The sequence below is a fragment of the Chelonia mydas genome, chromosome 11, assembly GCF_015237465.2.
Source record: "Chelonia mydas isolate rCheMyd1 chromosome 11, rCheMyd1.pri.v2, whole genome shotgun sequence".
NCBI classification, from domain to species: domain Eukaryota; kingdom Metazoa; phylum Chordata; order Testudines; family Cheloniidae; genus Chelonia; species Chelonia mydas.
In genome coordinates, this window is record NC_051251.2 from 44,781,457 (window position 1) to 44,804,508 (window position 23,052).

The 23,052-nt window shown below is 38.2% G+C and overlaps 1 protein-coding gene across 8 annotated transcripts in view; it reads right to left on the reverse strand.

The window, feature by feature from the left end:
• The window catches only part of CCDC141 (coiled-coil domain containing 141), a 158,335-nt gene that overhangs the window by 58,003 nt on the left and 77,280 nt on the right, over positions 1-23,052 (reverse strand). For all 8 annotated transcript variants that reach the window (XM_043524935.1, XM_037912984.2, XM_043524934.1 and 5 more), the window contains 5 exons: positions 13,208-13,380; positions 8,523-8,664; positions 6,485-6,604; positions 4,080-4,271; positions 2,679-2,855 (listed from right to left, as the gene is read on the reverse strand). In XM_043524935.1, the coding sequence (XP_043380870.1) occupies positions 2,679-2,855; positions 4,080-4,271; positions 6,485-6,604; positions 8,523-8,664; positions 13,208-13,380 (804 nt within the window). The remainder of the gene's footprint in view (positions 1-2,678; positions 2,856-4,079; positions 4,272-6,484; positions 6,605-8,522; positions 8,665-13,207; positions 13,381-23,052) is intronic.

The following is a 23,052-nucleotide window of genomic DNA, read 5'->3' on the forward strand; positions in this document are numbered from 1 at the left end:
GCTGAAACACTTGTGGGATAACATGAGGCAAACATATTCAGTACTTTTGGGTTTTTTGTCTTTGAGGGTTTTTTTTGGAGGACTCACCTCAGTGACATCATAGAAAACTTGATAATTCTCTTTACTCTTTTCCCAACTCTAGCCCAGAATTTTTCCTCTGAGGAAGGCGGTGTGTGTAAATTATATCCAGACACGGATAAAGATTTATAATACACCCCCCAAGAATATACTAGGACCACATTAGCAGAAGACATGTTGGCAGCAATAGCTAAGCCTTGGAAGAGGCAATATCTGAGAGAACATCAGCAAGGATAAACTATGTGGAGACAGTTCTATCATCCATTTTTCTAAAAAGTCCTTTTATATTTTCCACTAGTACAGACTGCCTCTTAGTGGATGCAGAGTAAACTGTATATTGCACAAATAGAAATATGTGAGTCTAATGTGAGTAAAATGTGTCTGTGAAAAACCAGTTCTAAAAGGTTATTTTATTTTAATCACAAAACTTTTTATGCTTGCTTGGCCTTGTCCCGTTAGCTGGAGTCAGCAGTGTAGCAGACCTGTAGAGCATGTATGATTGGCACAGTTTTTACAAACTGGCTGGTCAGGCTGAATGTTCTTGATTTAAAATGAGAATTTTCCCTCTCTTAGGTAGACTGTCTGCCATAGCTGACAAGCCTCACCTGACTGGATAGGGGACACAAAGAAGTAAAGTGACTTTCCCTCGGTCACCCAGCAGAGTGAGGACTAGAACCCAAGCCTCCTGAGTCCCTGCCTCATACCCACACCACTGTACCACACTGCCTCCCCTCACAAAAGATTTTAGAGTTGAATTGATCATAATACCACCTAGCACTCATCTAGTGCTTTCTTAGTTTGAAAATATTGCACAAATACTCATCCCCGCTGGCCCCCTGTGATGTAAGGAAGTGTTAATTCCTGCATGGAGACAAACACAAAAAGGCTAACGTGACTTGCTCAGACCACACAGCATATCAGTGACAGAACTAAGCATTACCTGGCATCCAATCTGGAGACCACTGCTTCACTTAAAGACCAATGGCCTGAAACTTTTCCTCCTCTGGAGAAACCCATAAGAAGGGGATTTGGGAGAAAATGTCCATGAGGATCTGCTTGCAGACTTCCTCCCCTATTGTTCCTTTGATGGGGTGGGGTTTGCTGCATCCCCAGTGGAAAAGAAGGTAGGGCCAGCCCACAAACCTGACAAAGGCTCAGGGATCTACAGAAGGCCAGGGTTATCTGCATGGAGACCCTGTGCTTCCATAACCCCAGATGGCACAGCTCCATTAAATCATGCTAACAGGGATCCTGACTGTGGTGGCCCCTGGGACCCTCAGAAGGCACCTCAGTAAAAGAAATAATACCATCCCTAGCTATATAATTATTTCTGCTTAAACTCCATCAGGCTGGCCTACTTGCTCCTGCTCCAGGCTTCCAAGTGTCCAGTCTACTCATGCAGATCCCAGATATGCTGACTGCCTTCCACAAGGTGCAGAAGAGGAGTGAGTGGTGCAGAGCTAGCTTTCCTCACTCACACTCTGCATGGGATGGGAGTGATCCATGAATGGAGACTATGGGAGGGATGATCTCACCTTTAAATTGTCTACAAATGCATTTTATCCTTATGTGCAGCTGGATCAGCTGGTCACTTGCTAGCAATTCCTGCATGGCCTGAAGAGGGTTATATATCCAGGCATGCCCTACTGCACTGTAATGGAAGGTTTTCATAGGTTTTCAAATTCTGCAAGCTCAATCGACAAGAATTAGAAGGTGATAAAATGTTTAAGCTGCCTTAACTTCCTTTGAAATTTCAAGTTAAAAAATAATTGTCACCTAAGAATTTCCTCCCAATTTAACCACATTACTGTGGTTTTTCTGATGAGAAAATCAGCATGAAATATTTTGTTTTGGGTCAGTTCAGTCTGAATCAAGATATTTTGTTATATTGAGTTGACCCAAAACATTTAGTTTCAAATCGGTTAAAAAAAATAAAGGGCATTTTAGTAGCATTGCCTTATGGCAAGTGTGGTTTGGGTCCCCTACTGTCTCCTTTGAGCCAGTCTCCCTGAAGGAGTTCATCCTCCACAATGCAGCATGGACACACAGATAGTCCTCCAAGGAGACTGGCTCATAGGAGACAATGGGGACCCAAACTATGCCTCTCCTAAGGCAATATGCTAGGGAAATGCGGTGTAATGTTGAGGAGCCTTTGGAGTGAATTCAACAAAACAAAATGAAACATTTAAATTTCAGAAATGTCAAAATGTTTTATTTCTATTGCAAATGTCAAAATGAAATGTTTTGCCATTTCCAAACCAAATTTTTTAGAATTTCTGTGCTGCCAAAAAAAAAAGAAAAGAAAAGAAAAAGAAAAACATTTTGAAATGAAAAAAAAAAATGTCAACATTTCCCACAGGTGGAAATTCCAAATTTTGCTCAGCTCTAATTATGCCCCCTCCCTCCCCCCCCCCCCCCCCCCCGACACACAATAGAAATACTGTGCCCTGGGCAAGCTCCTGGGGGCATGGGAGTAGGATCCATAGATCTACTCTTAATTTGTCAGTAGTTATGGTATTTTAGTGCATATTTGAAGTTATGATTGTGAATTTAACAATTAATCCTTGCTACAGTGATAACTCAGTGAACTACAGTCTCACCATATTTAATGAATTAATAAAATCATGCCCCATATCTTGAGTAGAAAGAATCTTCTTTAAAACCATCAGCCACTGAGTATCAGCTGACTCCATCACAGTCTTGTTTTCAGCTTCACTCTCTGTTTGCACAGGTTCAGATTTATAGAATTCCTTCAGACTTTGAGCCTGGTCATTTACCTGCAGAAAAATGCAAGAATAAAAATACAGGCCTCAATCTCTCAAATCAGACATGGCGGTAGATTTGAGTAATACATTAATGAACGTTTTCCATGTTTTAAACCGCATCCTCCTCTACAGAAAACTGGACAATCATAAAACAAGCAGAAGTGTGTTAAGTAACCTGGAAACCTATTTTAACAGCTGGCAAATAGGCTCGGGACTGAAATGAAAAGTTTATTATGCAACGAGAGCTTCTAAGCACACAGCAATACGTTTTTAAGTTGGTAGCAATGTGTTCAATGTCTGTCATCTATTATACAAATATTATAAGTTGTTTAGCTCCATTTAATGTGAAGTAACAAAAATTAGCATTAGACAAATACAACATGTGACAAACATAAAAAAACACTGAAAGTCAAACGTTAGGATATGAACAAGTAAATGTGATATTGTTCTTAATTAGTGTCACTAGAATTGAGAACTTAATTGCTATGGCCAAATTTATATGAAAGATCCAGTTCCACCTCTGTTCTCATTTTAGTTTAAAACATACAAGGAAAATATTAGTGAATAGTGTTTAAGTATTTAAAAACAAGGATCCAAAACATCTAGTTCTATTACTAGCCCAGGTTTATCAGTTACTAAAAGCATGTTAGAAACAAAGGGACTGATTATGGTCTCAGCTGGGGTGGTTTATGCTTGCAACATTTTAATTCAATTTTTGCACCAATTTAACTAAACTGGTTTTTTTTCTACCAATTTAATTACATTGGTAGAAAAACCAGACCCTAGTGTGGACACAATTATACTAATCTAAAGAAATTATATCAGTATAGCTTGGTTTTGGTTTATTTACTGAGGCAAGCTGTACCAATGTTAGCACTTTTAAAAAGATATTCACGTGAGGGGGGTTGCACTGATTTAACTACATTGGTGTCTTAAACCAATGTAGTTAAATCAGTGCAAGAACTGCATGCATGCAAATCCTTATGCTTGTGTAAATTAACTGACGAGGGCTGGACTACACACAGTTCTTGCACTGATTTAACTGAGGCCCTTTCTGAGGAAAATTACCTCATTTGGAATAGACTGCAGCCTATAGGCTGTGTAGCTAGGAGGCCTCCACAGCCTTCCCTGGGACAGCAGCCCTAGATGCTATTTTAGGCTAGGCAAAACCCTTGTTCTCTCTCCATCTTGTAAAATTACAGAGTGAAGTCCGGTAATTCAGTAGGGAATCTGTACCTCCTTCGCTGACTTTAAAAATGCAACATAAGCTTTTAGAACGTCTAGTTTTGAACTAATATTTTTGTTAAGTGTTGCCAGTTCTTCATTTAGAAGGTCAGCTTTGCTAGAGAAAGCTGCCACCTCTGCAGGTTCAAATTCTTCCACTTCATTAATAATTCTCACAGCTGCTTCCAGTTCATGTGACGTTTCCTATGAGGACATAAACATAGAACACAGTATATGGTGATTGGAAAGGGCTCGTGAAAATTCACATCCTAATGTTAATTTCTGGCAGTATTGGCTCTGTTTAACCCACCCACCTACATAGCAAAGGAACAACTCAAAATGTACTTTAAATGCCAAAGCTAAACATCCCCCTCCTGTGACAGTTTTGAAACCAAACACAGAGCCTGAACATAATAAAATTTGCTAATTTTAAATGGAAAAAATGTGTGTCTGAATATTTAAAATCAGTGTAGCCACTTGACAAAAAAGCAAGGGAAATTCTCCACCTGGGAATGCTGATAGAGGAAAGGGATGTGTCATCCACAACAAAGAGCATGGTCAGTAAGTTCCCATGCAGTGCAAATCTGCAATCCCCCAAAATCAGAATAGGGGCCAAACAGCATATCATGTCTGCTTACTGTCTCCACTCCCCAAACCCAGTAGTATTTTACTATGGGTTGGTTGTGCAGATTTCCTGGACATTACCACCACACTGGTAGAATCAGCCAGGATTCTGTTTTTCAGCTCTACTGTGTTAGCTCACAACTCTGGGCAAGCACAAATGTTTTACTCAAGCGTTACACGTACTTGTTCTAGTGGGCCCTATAAAATCGGAAACACCTCTTCCTGAAATTAGATGTTGCTTTGATTTCACATGGAACCTAGTGAATAAATTGCCAGAAAGGACTTTGACAGCAACACTTTGTTCTCAAAAACACATAAGAACAGTCATGAATAAAATCCAACCCTAGTGAAAAGCCTAGCTAGCATTTACTGCCCTAGTATTGAAAGGATCCAGGGTTTCATTTAAATGTGAAAAGTCTGGTAAACATGAAGGTAAATCATTTCAGGAAACAAGACAGAGGTTTTGCTTATGTGTTTTTCAAATGACTTCTGGATCCCAAATTTTCTCAAAAAATACATAAATACTTTAAGAAGTGAATTTATGGAATTATTGTCCTGCATGCATAATGTTCTCATCCAAAACTGCACCTGTGAGGATGGCATCAGAACTAGGAAAAGTATTTGATGCATATATTTCTATATCTAGAGGCCTAAGATAGCTTTGGATACTTTAGTCCATCTTTTGGATTCATAGCACATGGTATATTTATCTCTGACACTCAGCCAGAATGCAAGCTATATACCCTATGAAATTCCATAGAAGGAAAGGGTGCATGGCGAGGATACTGTAGTCAAAGCACATTATACGGTTTCTAGAGAAAGATCACAACAGGCAAAGGAAATATTTGCGTCAGAATAGTGTTACACAAATTGAGCAGAAATGTTGGCAAAAATTATTTCATGCTCATTTGCCACAAAGAATGGCTCTTACAAATCTTCTGTTATTTTTATATTCTTGCTGAGTGTTCTTCAGAATTGCTTGTATGTAAATTTAGTTTCAGTGCTACTGTACAAACCAAATGATTGGATTATATAAACTGGTATAAGACAACGAGGAAAAAGAACAACAAAGATACTGAGTTTTCAGATATATACTCAAATTGGGACTAGTTCCGAAAAGAATACATATAGCTGCATTTTTAAAGAGCTCCCAGCTTAGCCTTGAAATATGAAGCTGGGGTGAGATTTCAACAGATTAGCAGAAAGTGGGCAGGTGGGGGGTGGGAGAGCTAAAGTAGCTTTAAGGCCCTTTTGCATGTTGTGCGGTCTATCTGGTTACAACAGCCTCCCTGCAATGATTCATGCTGTGGCGTTCCTAGAAGGCAGTCTTACGGCTGTCTCTACAATACCTGTGTATGGACCTGGGCTTTTACACCATTCCAGCCCTTTTACCCAGCATGAAGGAACCTGAGTGGGAGAGAATCTCACAGCTGGAATTTTTGATGACCACATTCTTGAACATGTAATTTTTGACATCCCAAAAGTTGGTGGATCAGTGATATACATCTAGAATGACGCTTCCAAGGGTATTAAAATCTGACTGTGTTTGGATCTTGAGATACTAACAGAGGATAGGATGATACTAAAAAAAGGTAGGGCTGAGATGAGAATGCAGAGTACCCTAACTGTAAGAATTACCTGCTTGCAGTTTTAGTTATATTATTGTTGATGGACTATAAGATTTAATAAAAATGAAGACCTATTTTCCTTCTAAGGAAACATGCCCATCCCCAGCTATTACTTAGGGTAATAGCATATGAAAAGGTTTTTTTTTTTTTTTTTGTTTTTTTTACCTTAGCTTGATTAGACAGTTCTAGGTATTCATTCAAAACTTTCTCCGACTCAGTCAAACAAGAACCAGGATCCATACTGATTGCAAGTATCGGACTGATTTTTTTTATTGACAATGATACCTTTAGTTAAAAATATAATATATACATAATTATATTAATTTACATCATTAGGCATAATAAAAACATAAACTTGCATAGAACAAAGTGAGGGAACAGACATAGCTCTTGGCATTGTACCACTTTGATTTCAGGAAATACAGAGGATGCCAAAAACAAAAAAGCCAACCAACCAACCAAATTAATCTATTTCAAATCTAATTAAAAAGGTCTGGTTTGCACTTGGGACAAAGGTTCATGCCTGCTCTCTCTCATTTTATCTAAATTGTTTTTCTCTCACCCTAATTAGTCCAGCATTGTTATTTTAATAAGTTTGAAGCTTCACAATGTTATAATCTAGAATTTACTACCTTTAACTGAATACTTTCAAGATACCTTATGTTTTAAAAAAGTTTGTTTTATAGACTGGGCCATTTAAAAAAATAAAGCATCTTTAAAACTTCTCTAGCAATCTAAAAGGTCTTTTTTCTGCAGATACGTGCACATAACTTCTCTTAATGACAACAAGAGTTGTGCATGTATGCTGGCAATAGGATAGGTCATGAAGAGCAGCTTCAGATGACTCTATATGTGGTATACATAGCCACCGCTAGGTATGTGAATTCATGTTTACCATCCATTTTAAAATGTGGCTTCTGAATTTGGTCCAGGAACTGTATGTGTCAAAGGGAGCCTAATTTAGCACCAGATCCTTCAGAATGCTTGGCTTTAATGGGAGGTTGCAATGGGAAGTGTTTTACTTGGGAGGGTGAGACACTGGGAAGCATTCTGTGAGGAAAGCTCAGACCTTTTGGCTCAAATGTTCAAAATGTCCTCCAATTCTGGGTGTCTGGGGGGTGTGTGTGCCCAAAACTGAGGCACCCAGAATCAGAGACCACATATGAAAATGTGGGACTAAAAATGATGAAGTTGAAAATAGTTACATTTAGAGAATTCATTTGATTTAGATTCACATTTTCCTAGTGAGGCCTTTTGTGCAGGACCAACAGAAGGTACCAGTGAGTCTTTTCTTCTCGACTATTTAAACTATGCAGTATGTTCATCATGCTCCAATATCCTGAAACCTCATTTATAGAAAGTGTGTGTAAAGGGATCCATGGATAGCAAATTGACTTCTTCCCATTTGATTCAGAATAGTTCCCTGTAAGCATCACATGTACATTATGAAATGTCAAATTGCATATTGAATAATTATTGAATCATTAATTATTATTTAATAGTTTTGGTCTGCACTTGGGGACGTCTTTGCTACGAACCTTGCTACAAATATTATATTGCATTAGAGGTAGAACAGGCACATAGGCTCAAAGGGAAGTCCTAAACGCCTATTCTAGGTCTAATGCAAAATAACAGAGGTCAGAGAGAGCTGAAGACACACAGAAGGCTTTCAGTACCTTTCAGGATCAATTCCTTAATGAGTAAAAGGAGCTGTTATTATGAATGTGATACACTTTCCTTTGGCAGCACAGAGAAATCACATCACCTGTGCTGTGGTTCACAATCCCCATTCCTGTTGTCCCCCGAGTTTGCTTCACCTCCTTTCTCATTGTCGACAAAACAAAATATGGAAAAAAATATAAAGAATGCAAGAAACTTACTTGCAAGTCACAGTCCAGGATTGCTTGCTCATCTTTGCCAAAACAAAGGGCTCATTATCAAAGCAAATTCATGATTTATTATTTAATAGGTATAATGCCTTTGTAGAATCAGCTTCATTTTCAGAGCAAGGCATTTAAATATACTGGTTCCTACAGCCGCACTCAGCATTTCATAGGTACAATTCACCTATCCTCTCTACCAGCTAAGTACATTATTTGGCATTATTAAACCAGAAGCGAAGTCTAATGTTCTAACAGCTATAGTACAGAAATTCAATGCAGTCTGCATGAATACATTAATGAGGATGCCTTTTATAATATACCTTCTTTAGATAATCTTCTAGTGAGGCAGTGAGCCCTTGTTTCTTTAAAGCAAGTTCTTTGTAAGCAGGACACTGTCTGATTAGTTGATCCACTCTTTTCTGAACATATTCTAGCATTTCCTGAATTCCAGTCATCCAAGAGCTAAATTGGAACAATACAGCTGTTAATACTTCTCCTGGCTTGTGCACCAGCAAGACGACAGTAGGTGAATAAAAATAGCTCTTCAGTTTCATATCAGAAATGATTTAGCAAGATTTTAAAAACTCAAGTCTTAAAAAAACGTAACAGTAATAATGCAGATAAAATTCTTAAGGAGCAGGGCAGAACAGAGAAATGACATTTCCTAACAAATTATTTCACATTCAATGCACTGTTAATCCCAATTACTTTAGTTGCACTACCTATGGAGTAAGGTACTACTCAATGCAAGTAAGGGTATTCGATTCTGGCCCTAGAGGAACTAAGCAGAAGGGAGAGAAATGAAACATGAACAATTGAAAATATCTGACATACCAAGTGGCTTAGATTTCTATTTTTAAAGGATATTTCACTTTACCTCCAAATGTTTCAATTTTCTTACAGTAAATGCACAAAACTTGTCATCTCATTCCCTCCATGCTCTAAGATAACATTTGTTTAAAGATGCTGTTTGAATAGAAGTGTAGAATTAATCAATTGAGAAAGCACTGATCGTTTTATAATCTGAAACATTTAAGCACCAGGGTGCCAATTCGCAATAATATGAATGCTTGAGGTAGTTCTCTCCAAATTGTAAACAAGTCATCACATAGTATTAGGATTTGAAGATGGTGCATAAAAAAGAATTAATGCTCGTATTAATTATTGAAGTTGTCTCTGACAAAGATAAATAAATACATAAATAAATCCAAAAATTAGAAGACGAATTCTTCTGAAGTCTGAACTTTGTCAGTTTAATCTCTGCTGACTTATCTTTGATTCAAGTATTTATATACAGCCAGTTCTAGTGATTCAGAAGACCAAGATCAGCCATCCTAACTGAATTTGAGCAATACCCGATCAACCATGCCTATCTAATGCCATGGAGTATGGCATTAGACTGAATCTGGTGAGAAAATGTGGCCTGTAGAAAATCCAAGATCGCAAAAAGGACATTATTTATGGAATAAGTTGTTTAGTATTTTGCAAATTAATTTCTCATCATACCTGTAACCCTTATTTTTCAGTGCAACCTTAAATTTATAAAAAGTTGAACCTCTGTTTTAACATTTCTTAAAGAAGAGATATTCCTTTTAATTTATCAGTGCAGCTCCTTCAAACACTAATAAAGATTAAGGTTATACCTTTTGTAGATGGTTACTTAGAGCGTAATAAAATCTTGGAAAGTACTACTGATTCTGCATACCTTTAATACAAATAATTAATTTATGACATGGTGAAAATGAGTTTAAGCAGCAATGAAATGAGTGCAAATCTTAAACTACCGATAGGCAAGCAGACTGGCCAGAATGCTAATGAGGGTTTTCTTAATAGACAAAAATCAATTGATTGAAGAAATTCTGAATTAATATAAAATGCATTTTCTACAGTGCAACTGTATCTTCAACAGGCTTTAATTTCAAAAATGGAAACTCACATGAAATCAGTAATTATGTTCGACCAATAGTCTCATTTGAAACAAAAATCTGAATTGGATTTTTTAATCTATTTGAGTATAGTAGTAGTGAGAATATAATGAAGAACTGCCCACCATGGTCTCTTCAAAATCTACACATCTTCTAATATGAATCTTTTTGCACTCATTCATTTATTCTGATCAACTTTTAGCAGATTAGGAATATTACGTGCTATCAACAGCTTTAAGAACTAGTTAGCACTAACCCGGTTACCTGACTAAAGTCCCAGTCCTACAAATCTGGTGTGACGGGTTCTTACTCACACAGATAGACCCAGTGAAATCAATAGCACTTCTCTTGAAATAAACTGCTAATCTGCATAAGGGTGGCAGAATTGGGCTCTATTTTGTAAACTATTCAAGGCAGGAAACCACCCTACACAGACGTATGTTAAGTGCCTAGCACATTTTTGGCTTTTCTATAAATAATGATAATGAAACTATGAGGATGAAGCTATTCAGTGGTTTCAGAGTAGCAGCCGTGTTTGTCTGTATCCGCAAAAAGAAGAGGAGTCCTTGTGGCACCTTAGAGACTATTTTAGTTCTTCCCCTAATTTTCCCTGCCTTCTTCTACCACATACATAAATTTAGACCATTTCAACTATCAGTAGCCAGTCACAGCCTTTTGGATATCACATTTCTGGGCCAACATCTGATAACTTTACTCATGCTGAATAGTACTTTAGAGCAAAGCAACATTTTTCAGACGAATAGTTTGTTCACTGAAAGATGCAATATTGGGTTGGCTGAAACTATTTGTGAGTTTGACACAAATTTACCAAATAGTTTCAGACAAGAAAAAAAATCTTACGAACTCAATTCACCAGGGGCTTATGCACCATTCACAAAACCTGGCATTTAGGGCACTCACCTGCAGCATGGAAGACCTGAGTTCAAATGCCTGCTCTGACTCAGGCAAAGTGGGGCTCAGAACCTGGGTTTATCACCTCCCAGCTAAGTGCTCTGGATTTGATCACTTTGGTCTCAGATAATGGACGATGATAGAACATAAATAAAGGCTGACTCGGTGCAGGGGAAGGTTAAAACTAGGCAGTGAGTGAACTTGTCAGGGAAATCAGCAGGGGAAGGAGGAAAACCAGAAGATGTGTGTGTTTTGTTTTCTTTCTTGGAGAAGTGGGAGGTGTCTGTTTTTGTTTAAAAGCTAGGGTTTGGAAAATTTCAATATTCAAAATGTACATATTTTGTTAAACTATTAAGACGTGTATAATTATGGAATGACCTTGTGACTCTGTTGCTTTAATCTTCACTACACACATTGTTTGTTACTCTCAGTTGTTGTGTTTTATCATATTTAAATCATAAGGTCTTCCAGGCAGGAACCGTATCTTTCTTATTTGTTTGCAAAATGTCTAGCACAACTTTGAATACTCAAAAACTAAAGTATTAATCCTGTAAAGGATAGTTAACTTGGGTATGAGAAGTTTTAACTAGAGGTCACTGGAAAAGAGTTTTTCTTCTTTCCGCAAGGGTACATGCCTACAGCAAACAGCAGAACATATTAGCACTGCTGCTGTCAGTGTTGCCTAAACAGGGGGATTTTTATTTAATTTCACCACAAACCTCTAACACAATTACTTCATGTCAATTTGTCACTTTCCTTCTTGACCTGCCCTGGGGTTTCAATATCCCAGCACTGCGACATAGGCTTCTAGTCTGAAGCAGAATACTCAAACACAGAGAGCATGGTTAAAAAAGAGAGAGAAAGTTAATGGCTGCAGTGATTTTATGGATCCATTCTCACAAGGTCTGCAGACTCCATACCATCGATCAATGCTGTGTTAGACAGCCAGGCAATGTGGAATACAGTTTGCATTGTATCTGCTGCCACTGTGGTCTGTGATTGCTGCTGGCTTAAGGAAAGCAAGCCGAGGAAAATTCTCTCTCCTATTCTGCTTATCTGTTTAAATACCAGTAGGTGTTAAAGAACAATACAACCAGCTGCGTGTGTTATGGGTAAAGTCACTGAACTTATTATAGGCCCTCTTGGCCTGGCTCAAAGCTTTAAATAACTCCAGTGGGAGCTACTCATAGAATGCAGTAGGACTCGAGGGCCCCCTTTGGGTGAAAGTCACTGCATGCATCTGATGAAGTGAGCTGTAGCTCATGAAAGCTTACGCTCAGATAAATTTGTTAGTCTCTAAGGTGCCATGAGTACTCCTTTTCTTTTTGCGGATACAGACTAACACGGCTGCTGCTCTGAAACAGTGCATGCAATGTTGCTAGGGTTTTTTGTTTGTTTGTAAGTGATAGCACAGGAACCTGAAGAGAAAAGAGTTCCTAAACAGATTTTGAAGTCCCCCACTGAAGCAAAGCTTTCTACAGCCCTGGAATGACTAATTACCATTTCATCAATCTCCTACCGAGTTGTGAAGAATAGGAGACAATCAGCCTGATTTTGATCCAAGTTACACTGGTGTAAATCAGGATCAGGTCCATAGAGTTACACCATTCTTGCTATTAACAATAGATATGGAAAAAGAAAGGCTATTTTATTAATAAATCAAGGTCACTAAGAAGCATATTCTTACATTTAGCTTAATATGTATTATGTTCATCTGTTATATTAAGTTATTAATTATTAAATTTAATATACAGGTAGGCTTTAAAAGGTCTTAAAATGTGCATTCGGGGTTGTAAAAATGACCATCTGTTGACATTTTATTTTATTTTATCTTGACTAGACTGTCTTTTCCTAAATATTTCCCTGACATAACTGCAGCCACGTGCACTAATATAGCATTTGATGTATATAATTTATGTTATAATGTACACAGTTCTAAAAAAAAAAAAAAAACTTGTGACAGGAGACAGAGCAATCTGTTCAAATGGTATTAGTGAAAAATAATAATGACAAATTTTGCAGACTCAGTCATGTCACTGAGGCCTAGCCCCATACACAAAGAGTTACTGGGCACAGACTGGTCCTCAATGAGTTTTTATCCTCGATCAGGTTAATGGAAGATCTGAAACAGCTGGAAAATATGGAGAAATAGAGCACTCTTTACTCACCTGTGTGAATCTCCTTTACTAACTAAGGCTTTTCCCTTCTGCAAAGCATCAACTGCGCAGTCTTTAATTTCGTCCTGTAATTCCTCATGCTTCGCTGCTAAGATAGGCAAACTTAAACCCTCCGAGTTAAGGAGCTTAAGGTAAGCTTCAGTACCTCCAAGAATGTCAAATGCCTGCCAAATGAAACACAACCTTTTTCAGTATTTCTATGTATAATATCCATTTATTTGGTACAAAGCAAATATATTAGATGGACACAATATTTTCTCAAAAATGATCATCACTAACTTAATTTAGGGCCTGATTCTGATCTCATTTAGAGTACACAAAGGAATATACAGGTGTAACCCTGCTGAAGTCTACAGAGTTATGTGGGAGTACATGAGAGCAGGATCAGATTTTGAGTTTAAAAGCAGAATTCGTTTTCTAGAAATAATCAGACCACTGTGATTCTAAGTCTCAGCCAAAGTGGCTTGAGCAATACAGATGAAAATATTTTAGAACCCCAGGTATTACTGGATCTTTGGCACACTCATCAAAAAGTGTATGAAACATAGACCCAAATTTATTACAAATCCTATGGTTTTTGTGTTTAAAATTCATCCAGGGTATAGACAAGAGTTAAGTCCAACTAAACTCTTATTTTGAGAAACAAGGGAAACATAAATTTTCCATATCAGGAAGTTGGTATTATTATTCATATCCTCTATTTTCCCATTACACAAGTAGATGTTTCTATTCCACAAACAAGGAGCAAATGGGGCACAATGACTTAAAGACAGCAGACACAGGCAAGAAAAGATTACGTTAATGCCCAAATATTATTAGATAAATAGAAATGTGCCAAGTCCAAAATGCCCATAATTGGCTTTAGTGTACCAGGGAAATAGTCTCTGCTAGTAGATATTTTATAGTTGTGCAACCTCAGAAGAAACTCAGTTAACAAAGCAGAAAAAAAAGTGTAATTGCTCTAACACTAGGACCGAGGACATGATCCCAGGATTAGGTTGTGGTGACCATTATGAAGAAAACGCTTACTGCAGTACTACAGAAAGTGATCCAAGAGACCTTATGTTTACCCAAGAGCTGTTATTGCACTGTGTATTGAGTCATAAGCTGCCGTTAGTACCAAACTAAGTTTTTACTACTTTTTACTTATGTTAGCACTGTAGAATCAATGCAAATATCAGTCTAAGATCTAAACTCTGTTCTAGCAAATTCATTAGCAACAGAATCCTTAACTAAGTTCCACATGTAAAGACCAAATTTAAAGCTGGGTGGGAAACATTTTTTTCCATCCTGTGAAAATATTTGAGATTTCAAACATTTTCCTGTTCCACACTGGGATAAAAGCAAGACATTTCTTCTTTAGATTGTTAAAAACGAGAGCGTGCACCCATCCCTAGAATAACCAATAGCTGAGATGTCAGACACCCAGGTTCCAGTCCCTGGTCTGAAACAGGCCTAGTTTCCTACATGAGTGCCTGAACACGGGGCTATTTACTCAGTCTCTTTCTCTGGTGTGATGAATGTTTCATTATTTATATAAAGTGAACAACTCCAAAAACAGACAGTGAGAGACAATAGCTGGTGTTTAGGACATTCATCTGGCATGTGGGAGACCTGGGTTCAAATCCCTACTCTGTCATCCTCCCACATACCAGTTCAGTGCCCTAACCACCAGATTCTAGTCAGTCTCAGTCTCCTCTGTTGGCACCCTTTGCATAATTAAATATGCATTGGGCTAGTGAGAAAAAGACTTACACTATAACCCAGTGGTTAGGGCAATCACTAATGGGATCTGGGTGATGCAGCTTCAAGTCCATGCTCCAGTGAACATTGAATTAGCTATACAAAGCAGAACAGCTTCAAAAGGATAGATTGAGAGAGACCCACTGCCTGATTCAGGCTATAGGCTCAAACCTCTATCCCCCAGGTGAGGGCCCTAACCACTGGGCTATTGGTTATTCTTAGCTGGGTCTCTCTCTTTTTGGTTTTGATCAGAAATTCCATCCTCAACCTGAGAAAATTTTCCTGATGAAAGTTTTGTTGAAACTGGTATATTCCCCACAAATATCATTTTGCCAGAAAATTCCTGACCAGCTCTAACCAAATCCTGTCCCCTTTTATCTGAAATAATGATTCTGAAAACTGACTACAAATAGTGTTGCAGCATTCCATGCTGTTTTCCTTTTTATAGGCTTTTATATCTAAAGTATCAAGCAGAGAGATCTGATTTTTTTCTCCAAGTCCTGTAAATTTAGACTGGGATCTTAAAGTTCTTTCAGTTCATCCATTATAATCAATAATACAGACTACACAGGTCAAATTCTGTTCTCAGTTACTACATTATGCTCCCAGACTAATACAGTGAGTATTCCCACTGTTCTCAATTTTTGCTTGCAAATTTTGTTTGCTGTGCAACACCATTATGTTCAAAATATTCAAAAACAGTGTATTAGGTCTATTATGATCTCTTCTATTGTGTTTCTCACGTGGAGAACTTCCGACAGAATTAATTTCCCATTTAACATGTGCACAAAAGGAAAAAAAACAATGTAATGGGAATGGAGAGGTGTATATTTGTTAAAAGGAAAATTAACTAACTAAATTGCATGTTTATACAATGCTCACCAAACTAAGGCCCTGATCCTGCAAACACACACATACTTAGCTTTATACAGGGGAACAGTCCCATTGGCTTTAACTGGCTGAAGAATGCTGCTGATTCAAGGTTTTCGAAAGAAGCAAGACAATTCCTGAAGGATTGTTTAATAAAAGAAACTACTTTTAAAAACATTATTTTAAAATATGTAGACTTTAAAGTGCAATATCTTAAAGCAAATAGACTTTGATACAGACTAATGTTTTACTTGTTTGAAAGAGCTCTGCAAAGATTCTTAAAACATTTATGGAAGTGGAATGACATAAAAACAATGTACTGAATAAAATTTTTAAAAATAAAACTTCACAGAGGTTTCTAAGAGCTATCTCAGCCAGACTGCTACAGCATATCATGCATGAACTAAAGAAGCAACTGAGACCAGTTCATAAGGTGCTGAGTCAATGGAGAAATGACAAGCCCTGATACTTGAATTCACCCAAACACCTAAGAGATATGCTCTCCATCATCACAGAAGTTGAGGAAAATAGTGGACAAAAAGTTCTTGAAACTGAGGCAGTCTTGGAAAGACAAATGAGAGGGAACAAAAAAAGCAGCTCATTCCATAATGAAGAATGGAAAACACTAAATGCAAAACAGAAGATAAATTCACAGCATCAGAAACAGAAGCAGTAACAGAAGCAGCTTAGGCACAAAGCAAGCACCAACAAGGTGGTCAGAAACAGTCCTTCATCCTCAGCACTGCTGTGCAAGGAGATGCCATAATCAATCCTTAAGCTTCAGTTGGTGAGATAAAATTTTGTATAGGCACTGCCATGAAATTGAGTTAATTTTCTTACTGAAAATTATTTTAATGCGGTATTGAGATATTAACAGTTTATCTTGTTTAACTCTGATTAGCAGGACAATGTATACCTGGAGATGTCATGCAAACTGACTGAGGTGAAGGAATACAGAGCTACAGGAAGTGGGACTCACTCTTATAGACGGTTGGAACCTTCAACAAAAGGAGCGCAACAGAAAAGATTGCAATTGAACAAATACTGTTTTACTGCCTCTTTTAGACAATTTCTTTGCAGAATGAACCATTCAACACTAATAAGTTGAAGTTACCATGATTTAATTAAGAAAACTCGCTATGAACAAACAATTCAATAACCTCTTGCCCCATCTGAAGGAAGTGAGAGTAGGTACTCAGGAGGCCCCTTGTCCTAAAATGTGAAATCCTTTTCACCTGTGCTTCACTACAAAGAAGTTCATTTGCCACTAGCTCAAAGCAATAATTAAGCACAGTTTGGGCACTCTAAAGACATATTCAAGATTCTTCTGCAGAACTGAGCACCTGGTATGGGCCCAGGAATCAATGGGATTTGCTTAGTGTTTGTAACAGGCTTTACATAAGGAATTTTATTCTTGAAGACCGTATTAAAGAGATTACATTTAGAGACCAAAAGGAAAGATATACAGCACTCCAGAACAAACATAGGTAGTTAAAAAGGCAGAAGGAAAAGGCCTCTCACCATCAGATTTTATGTAAGTATTGAGACCCTGTATAACTAATCAGCTGATATATTTGTTTCTTGGTAAAGATCAATGGGGGGAAATTTAAAGTAAAGAATATATATTATCACTATCATGTTATATTTCTCAAGGAGGAATTTGAACAGAATGGCAGCGGGGTGGGTGACTTTTTTGAAAGAGGACCAACTGAAAAATCAGGTGGTCTCTGCAGCTCCCTTACTAGCCAGATTCGAGTGCTGTAAGGGTCCCTCAGTTTGACTCATCCAGGCTGTCAGAGAATCCCACGGGGTTGCGCTGTCTGCATTGCCAACTCCATCTCATTAACTAGATCAAGTTATGGCTGCTATATAGAGATTCATATTTATCCCATGTTCAGTGTCAGTCACAAGTGGGAAGCCATGGTTCACTCACATTATCTGGGCTGATTGTTCCAATTGTTCCTATACCCTTCCTATTCTGCTGTGGTTTCAAGAGCTTTGCAAATCCTTTAAATTAACTGTGCAAAAGCAACCTCTTGTGTCCATTGCAGTCTCTTTTCAAACATTAGCATTAACGTTAAACAGTTAGATTAGTAATAATTCACATATTCCTCTAGCTTCTTTAATCAAAGGACTTCATAGAGCTTAACAAACATTAATTAACCCTTGCAAGCCCCTAGAAGATGTGTAACATTTTATCCCTATTTTTGAGATAGGAAGAATGAGGCACGGACTGTTTAAGTGACTCCCATAAATGTCAGTGGCAAAGCTAAGAATAAAAACCTGGGTCCCATGATGCTTTGTGCTCAAGAGAAGATACAGAAGCTATTTTGGTTAGTGAGAACTGCTGTATTACTTTTTATCCTCTTCCCACCTTAGCTGGTGGATGCAAATGTATTGTGCTATACAGGCCTGGAGAAGTGAGGAGGAAAAATACAAACATGAAATATCCAGAGTCTAAACGCATATGACAACCTTCAGGTAATTTGCAGTTGTTGTTGTAGCCATGTTGGTCCCAGGATATTAGAGAGACATGGTGGTGAGGCAACATCTTTTATTGGACCAACTTCTGTTGGTGAAACTGAAACTTTCAAGCTACACAGAGCTCTTCTTCAGGTCCATGTGGACATTTGAAATGTGGACCTAAATATGATTCCCTAGAGTATGCTCAGATCAGTTGTATAACAGAAATCTGTCTACCCGACAGTTTTGTTCTGAATATTGTCAGAGATTTGCACAAATATTTTACACTTGGGGAACTGAGACACAGAGAGATTAAAGCCAAATGTTTCCTCTAATTTGGAGCGCCCAATGAGAGACATGTCGGGCCTGATTTCTCAGAGTACTTATCATTTCTGTAGCACTTCAAGAAATGTAGTTGTTATAATCTAAAATGTTTCGACTGAGCATGTGTAAAGTGTGATTTTTCAACAGCTTATAAATTGGCAAAACTTGTGTAGATTTTCACAAATAGAAAGGGAAATCCTTGCCACAAAGGCCACCCCCTTGCTCAAACTGAAATCCCTGCTCCAGCGCATGGGGTCACTGGAACTTTTCGAATACAATAGGTTTTTAACCTGGGCAAAACAACTTATTCTTCCCTAGCATTTTTATTCTTGGAAATGGTGGAACTGTTTGGATGAAATAATAATTAAAAAAAAAAGCAGATACCTGGCACCTAAAATTTCAGCCCAAACAGGTGTTATAAGCAACTGAAAAGAGCATCTTATAATGGGAAGTGTCCAGTAACCTTAATAATAGGTGACGCTACCAGCCCTGCCTATAATACACATGCCCACACAAACAGAAAAAGAAAAGAGGGAGAAAAACTAAATATGGTCTATTATCTCTGTCACACAGTAAAAACTGAGATCTCCCAAACTAGTGTTTGTAGAACCAGAGACAATCATCAAAAGGACAAATGTTTCACTTTCCTGGATTTTAACTAAAAGAGACAGAGATAATAATAGCCTGCTGTAAGGCAGAATCAGAGACAATATCAGCCGTGAAAATGTATAACCACTTAGGAAAACCATTCAAGATCTGTTTATACTGCCCTTTGTTACTGGAGTAATTCCAATGCTTATTTTACCTGCAAGCAACATAGACGGAGAGAAAATAATCAGCTTACACCACTGTAGACACAATGACTGCATTGACTACGATGACTAAAAATAAATTAAAGGGAGCTATCATACAGTAGTCTATCATCAAACAAACCAACCATCCATGCACTTGAAGTAACTAGTAGAAAGATATGCATGTAAAAAAATCCAAAATAAGTTCCCAGTCTTGCTTCAGGACCCCCTAGTGCAGGCCAGTGTGCCTGGGAAGAGCCCAGGTGAAATAAGTGGGACTTTACAGGAATCCTTATGAACAGATCCTTATGCAAAATTGAGTCCTAAATTGCTAACTGTATATAATCCTCTCAATATACCCAGAATGGAATAATCCAATCTATGAACAACCTTTGCTTAGTTTTAGAAGTTCTTGAGCACCACATAGTGCCACAGGTTGCTAGTGGTGGAGGTTTCTGAAAGATTCTATAAGCACCCAAAAGGCGTTCAGGTGGGGTTTTCGCGGTGGACAGTTCTCATTTGTGGAACTTGCTCATTCTGACAGGTTTATGCACAGCACAAGATTTCTCAGCAAAGCTCAGCTATAACTTGGTCCAAGCCTTTGGAGGTTTTTATCCTACACGGTAAGCAGCAATTATTGACAAGGTTAGGACTAAATAAGCAGATGGAGTTTCCACCCTGCCTTTGAAGAGGGTATACGCACACTATACATAGTTGTAACTTATCCGCTTCCTAAGGTTAGGCTTTATTATTAACAACAAAAGCAGAGAATAAACCTCAGCCTGAGCTTTCTCCTCAAAGCTTGGCTGTTCCTCAGGCTTTCTCGGCAGGATCTCCTCTGTCTCACCAGTATACTTCAGTACCTCTTATACTCTGCTTGGATCCAGTGAGATCCATCTGCTAGTATGACTCAACCGTAATTTTACTGCTCCATCATGTGGGGTTCAAGCACCTGACATCAAGGATACATCAAAACTGAAGAACTGTCATCCTGTGACACACTTTTCTCCCTGGAGCAATGCCCAGGATTTACTCTCCAGTTTAATTTCTTCTGAGCAACCCATTCATGACCCAGTAACCAAAGTCTCATGTTACTACCAAATGATTTGACCTCTTCATTACCTCCAGCAATCACTTTTTTCATGGCCATGGGCAAGTTCAATGCACCTCATACTTCTGTGGAGCCCACGGGGGAACAATTTTTTTTTCTATCTCACTCCAAGACAGCGGTAGGTGGGAGTCAGCCCATCTGAATCCTACTCCTCAGGGAATTAAAAACAAGCAGTATTGTCTAGGAGTCCCCATCAATGTAGGTGACCTGAATGGGTTCCACTGCCTGAAGTAGTTCAATTCTGTCTAAGCCCTCCTGCAATGAAGTCTGGATACATCCTGAGCTCCATTAGCCAGATACTGTCGCCACCTCTAGCCTGCCTGGAGCCCTGGACCTCAGGATCTCTGCAGTAGCACACATTTCACCGTAATTGCACTCCATGGAATGACAGAATTATTGCATATACTCCCGTTGACCAGTGAAACAGAGAATGAGATAGGTACATATCTTTTCTTTTTAGTTAAGAATAGTTGCATGGAAAAATTGCATAACACAATGCACATTATGAATACAGCTCCATCACTGTTAACTCTTGCAGCATCATTTACTTTTCACAAAGGCAGGCCATTCTCCCAACCACTGCACGTATAACAAGCCACACACCCATCCCCAACCTTCTGTTCATTCACTATATTCATTCATTTCAGTGTGAAAGATTAATGTGGAAAAACAACAACAAAATTAGCAAAAATGACAAGAGATTTACAAAATGTAATTAAAATCAATGTCTGCAAACAACAACATGGGCAAGATATTTGTGAGCATGGATAACACTCCTGTCTCTAGAGCCATTTTTGGCTTTTTGGAAAACAAATATGAAAAAATCCAAATGTCGTACAGAAGGGAATCCAAATGTGAGGACCTGTGTATGTCTTTACACCCCCTAACCTCTCCACTTCATGGTCACTGTTCATTTAAGTATCTGGTGCTTCAGATTCACTTTGAGTCACTCATATTAAAAACTGTATTTTATTTTTTGAAATTCTTTGATCCGTCTTAGTTTTTCCCTGATCCTGCCTCTGTCTTTCCTAGCTGCCCTCCCTGCGTCCAGATCTTTTGACTATAAAGGAAGATATTCCCTGGACACTTCCTCTGCCTCGGTCTACTGCCATCTGGCTTTTCCCAGTCTTTTTGCTCTCAGGAAAGCTCTAGGGCTTGTTCCAATTGTTTCTCTGAATCTGTTTAGTCACGACTAATTACAATACTGAAATAGGAGCAGGGATTTCATTAACTATGTTTTTTTAAATAAAGCAACATGTACGTCTATTTGTTTATTTTTAATTACATCCATTAGAGTCTCTGGGAGTGTGTACAATCAATACTAAATCATAACTTACAACACGCACAAACCTGACAAAAAAGTCAACTAAAATACAAAAATAAAATTCCTCTCATTCAAGCTGCCATCCTCAGATAAAAAGCTGAACTGGAATAGCTAAGTTTTGCAACACATCCTGAAGGCTAACAAAACTGGGCTTCACTGGACCACAAGGAGGAGTGAATTCCAGAACACAGCCTCCACAACTGAGAGCACCTTGCCTCCAATCCCCTCCCAGATATCAAATCAGGAGACCTGTAGCTAGAATGACCTAGATGATTTAAAATGTTGGGATGATACATAGGAAAAGAGATGTTCTCCAGAACCATACTAGCTAGAACCATACTATGTATGGCTTTATATATAATGATATATATGATTTGCACTAGAAAACAAACCAGTAGCCCAAAGTCTATAAAGCGCAAGTGTAAAATGGTCCATACCAGAAGTACAGCTAAAGAAGAGTATGATCCTTCAAACATTTACTTATTTAACTCAATGGGACTAGTATGGTTTGTAAAGATACTCATGTAAGTAAATGTTTGTAGGATTTCCCCCTACATGAGCAGCCTCATTGTGCCTTACTTGTCCTCTCCTGGGGTCTTCAGAGGGTAGCCCAACATAAAAACCATTGCAGAAATTCAAACTGGAAGTGACCAAAGAACAAACAACTGGGGAAGGGTAGACATATATGAGAAAAGGCAGCAAGACACACATATGCAACTGTGTCTTTGTGAAGTACCTAGCACAGTCAAAAAATACAAAATAATAATAATAGTTCAAGCCAATCCAGGTTTAGATTTGATCACACAAGGTCACAAAGACCAAGGGTTGTGATGCATGTGAATATTTTCTGAACTAGGGTCTGGTCCTACAATCACTTGTGCAAGTAACCTTTACTCATGTGAATAATCTCATTGGCTTAAATGAAACTATGCATGAGCAAGGATTACTTACATGAGTAAGGGTTTGCAGGATCATGTCCTTTACATACTGGGTCCCAATCCTGCTTCTACTGAAGTCAATGGGACATTTACCTTTTACTTCAGTGACAGCAGGATCAGGCCCATTGTGTGCAAGAAGAGATAGCAGTTTTGGAGGTTTTTAATAACTTTAATTCTAATTTTAATTCAATGCATTTTATATATATATATGAAAACCAAGAGAATGGGTTATAGGTTAAAATACAGATGTGATAATAGCACCCCTTGGTGCT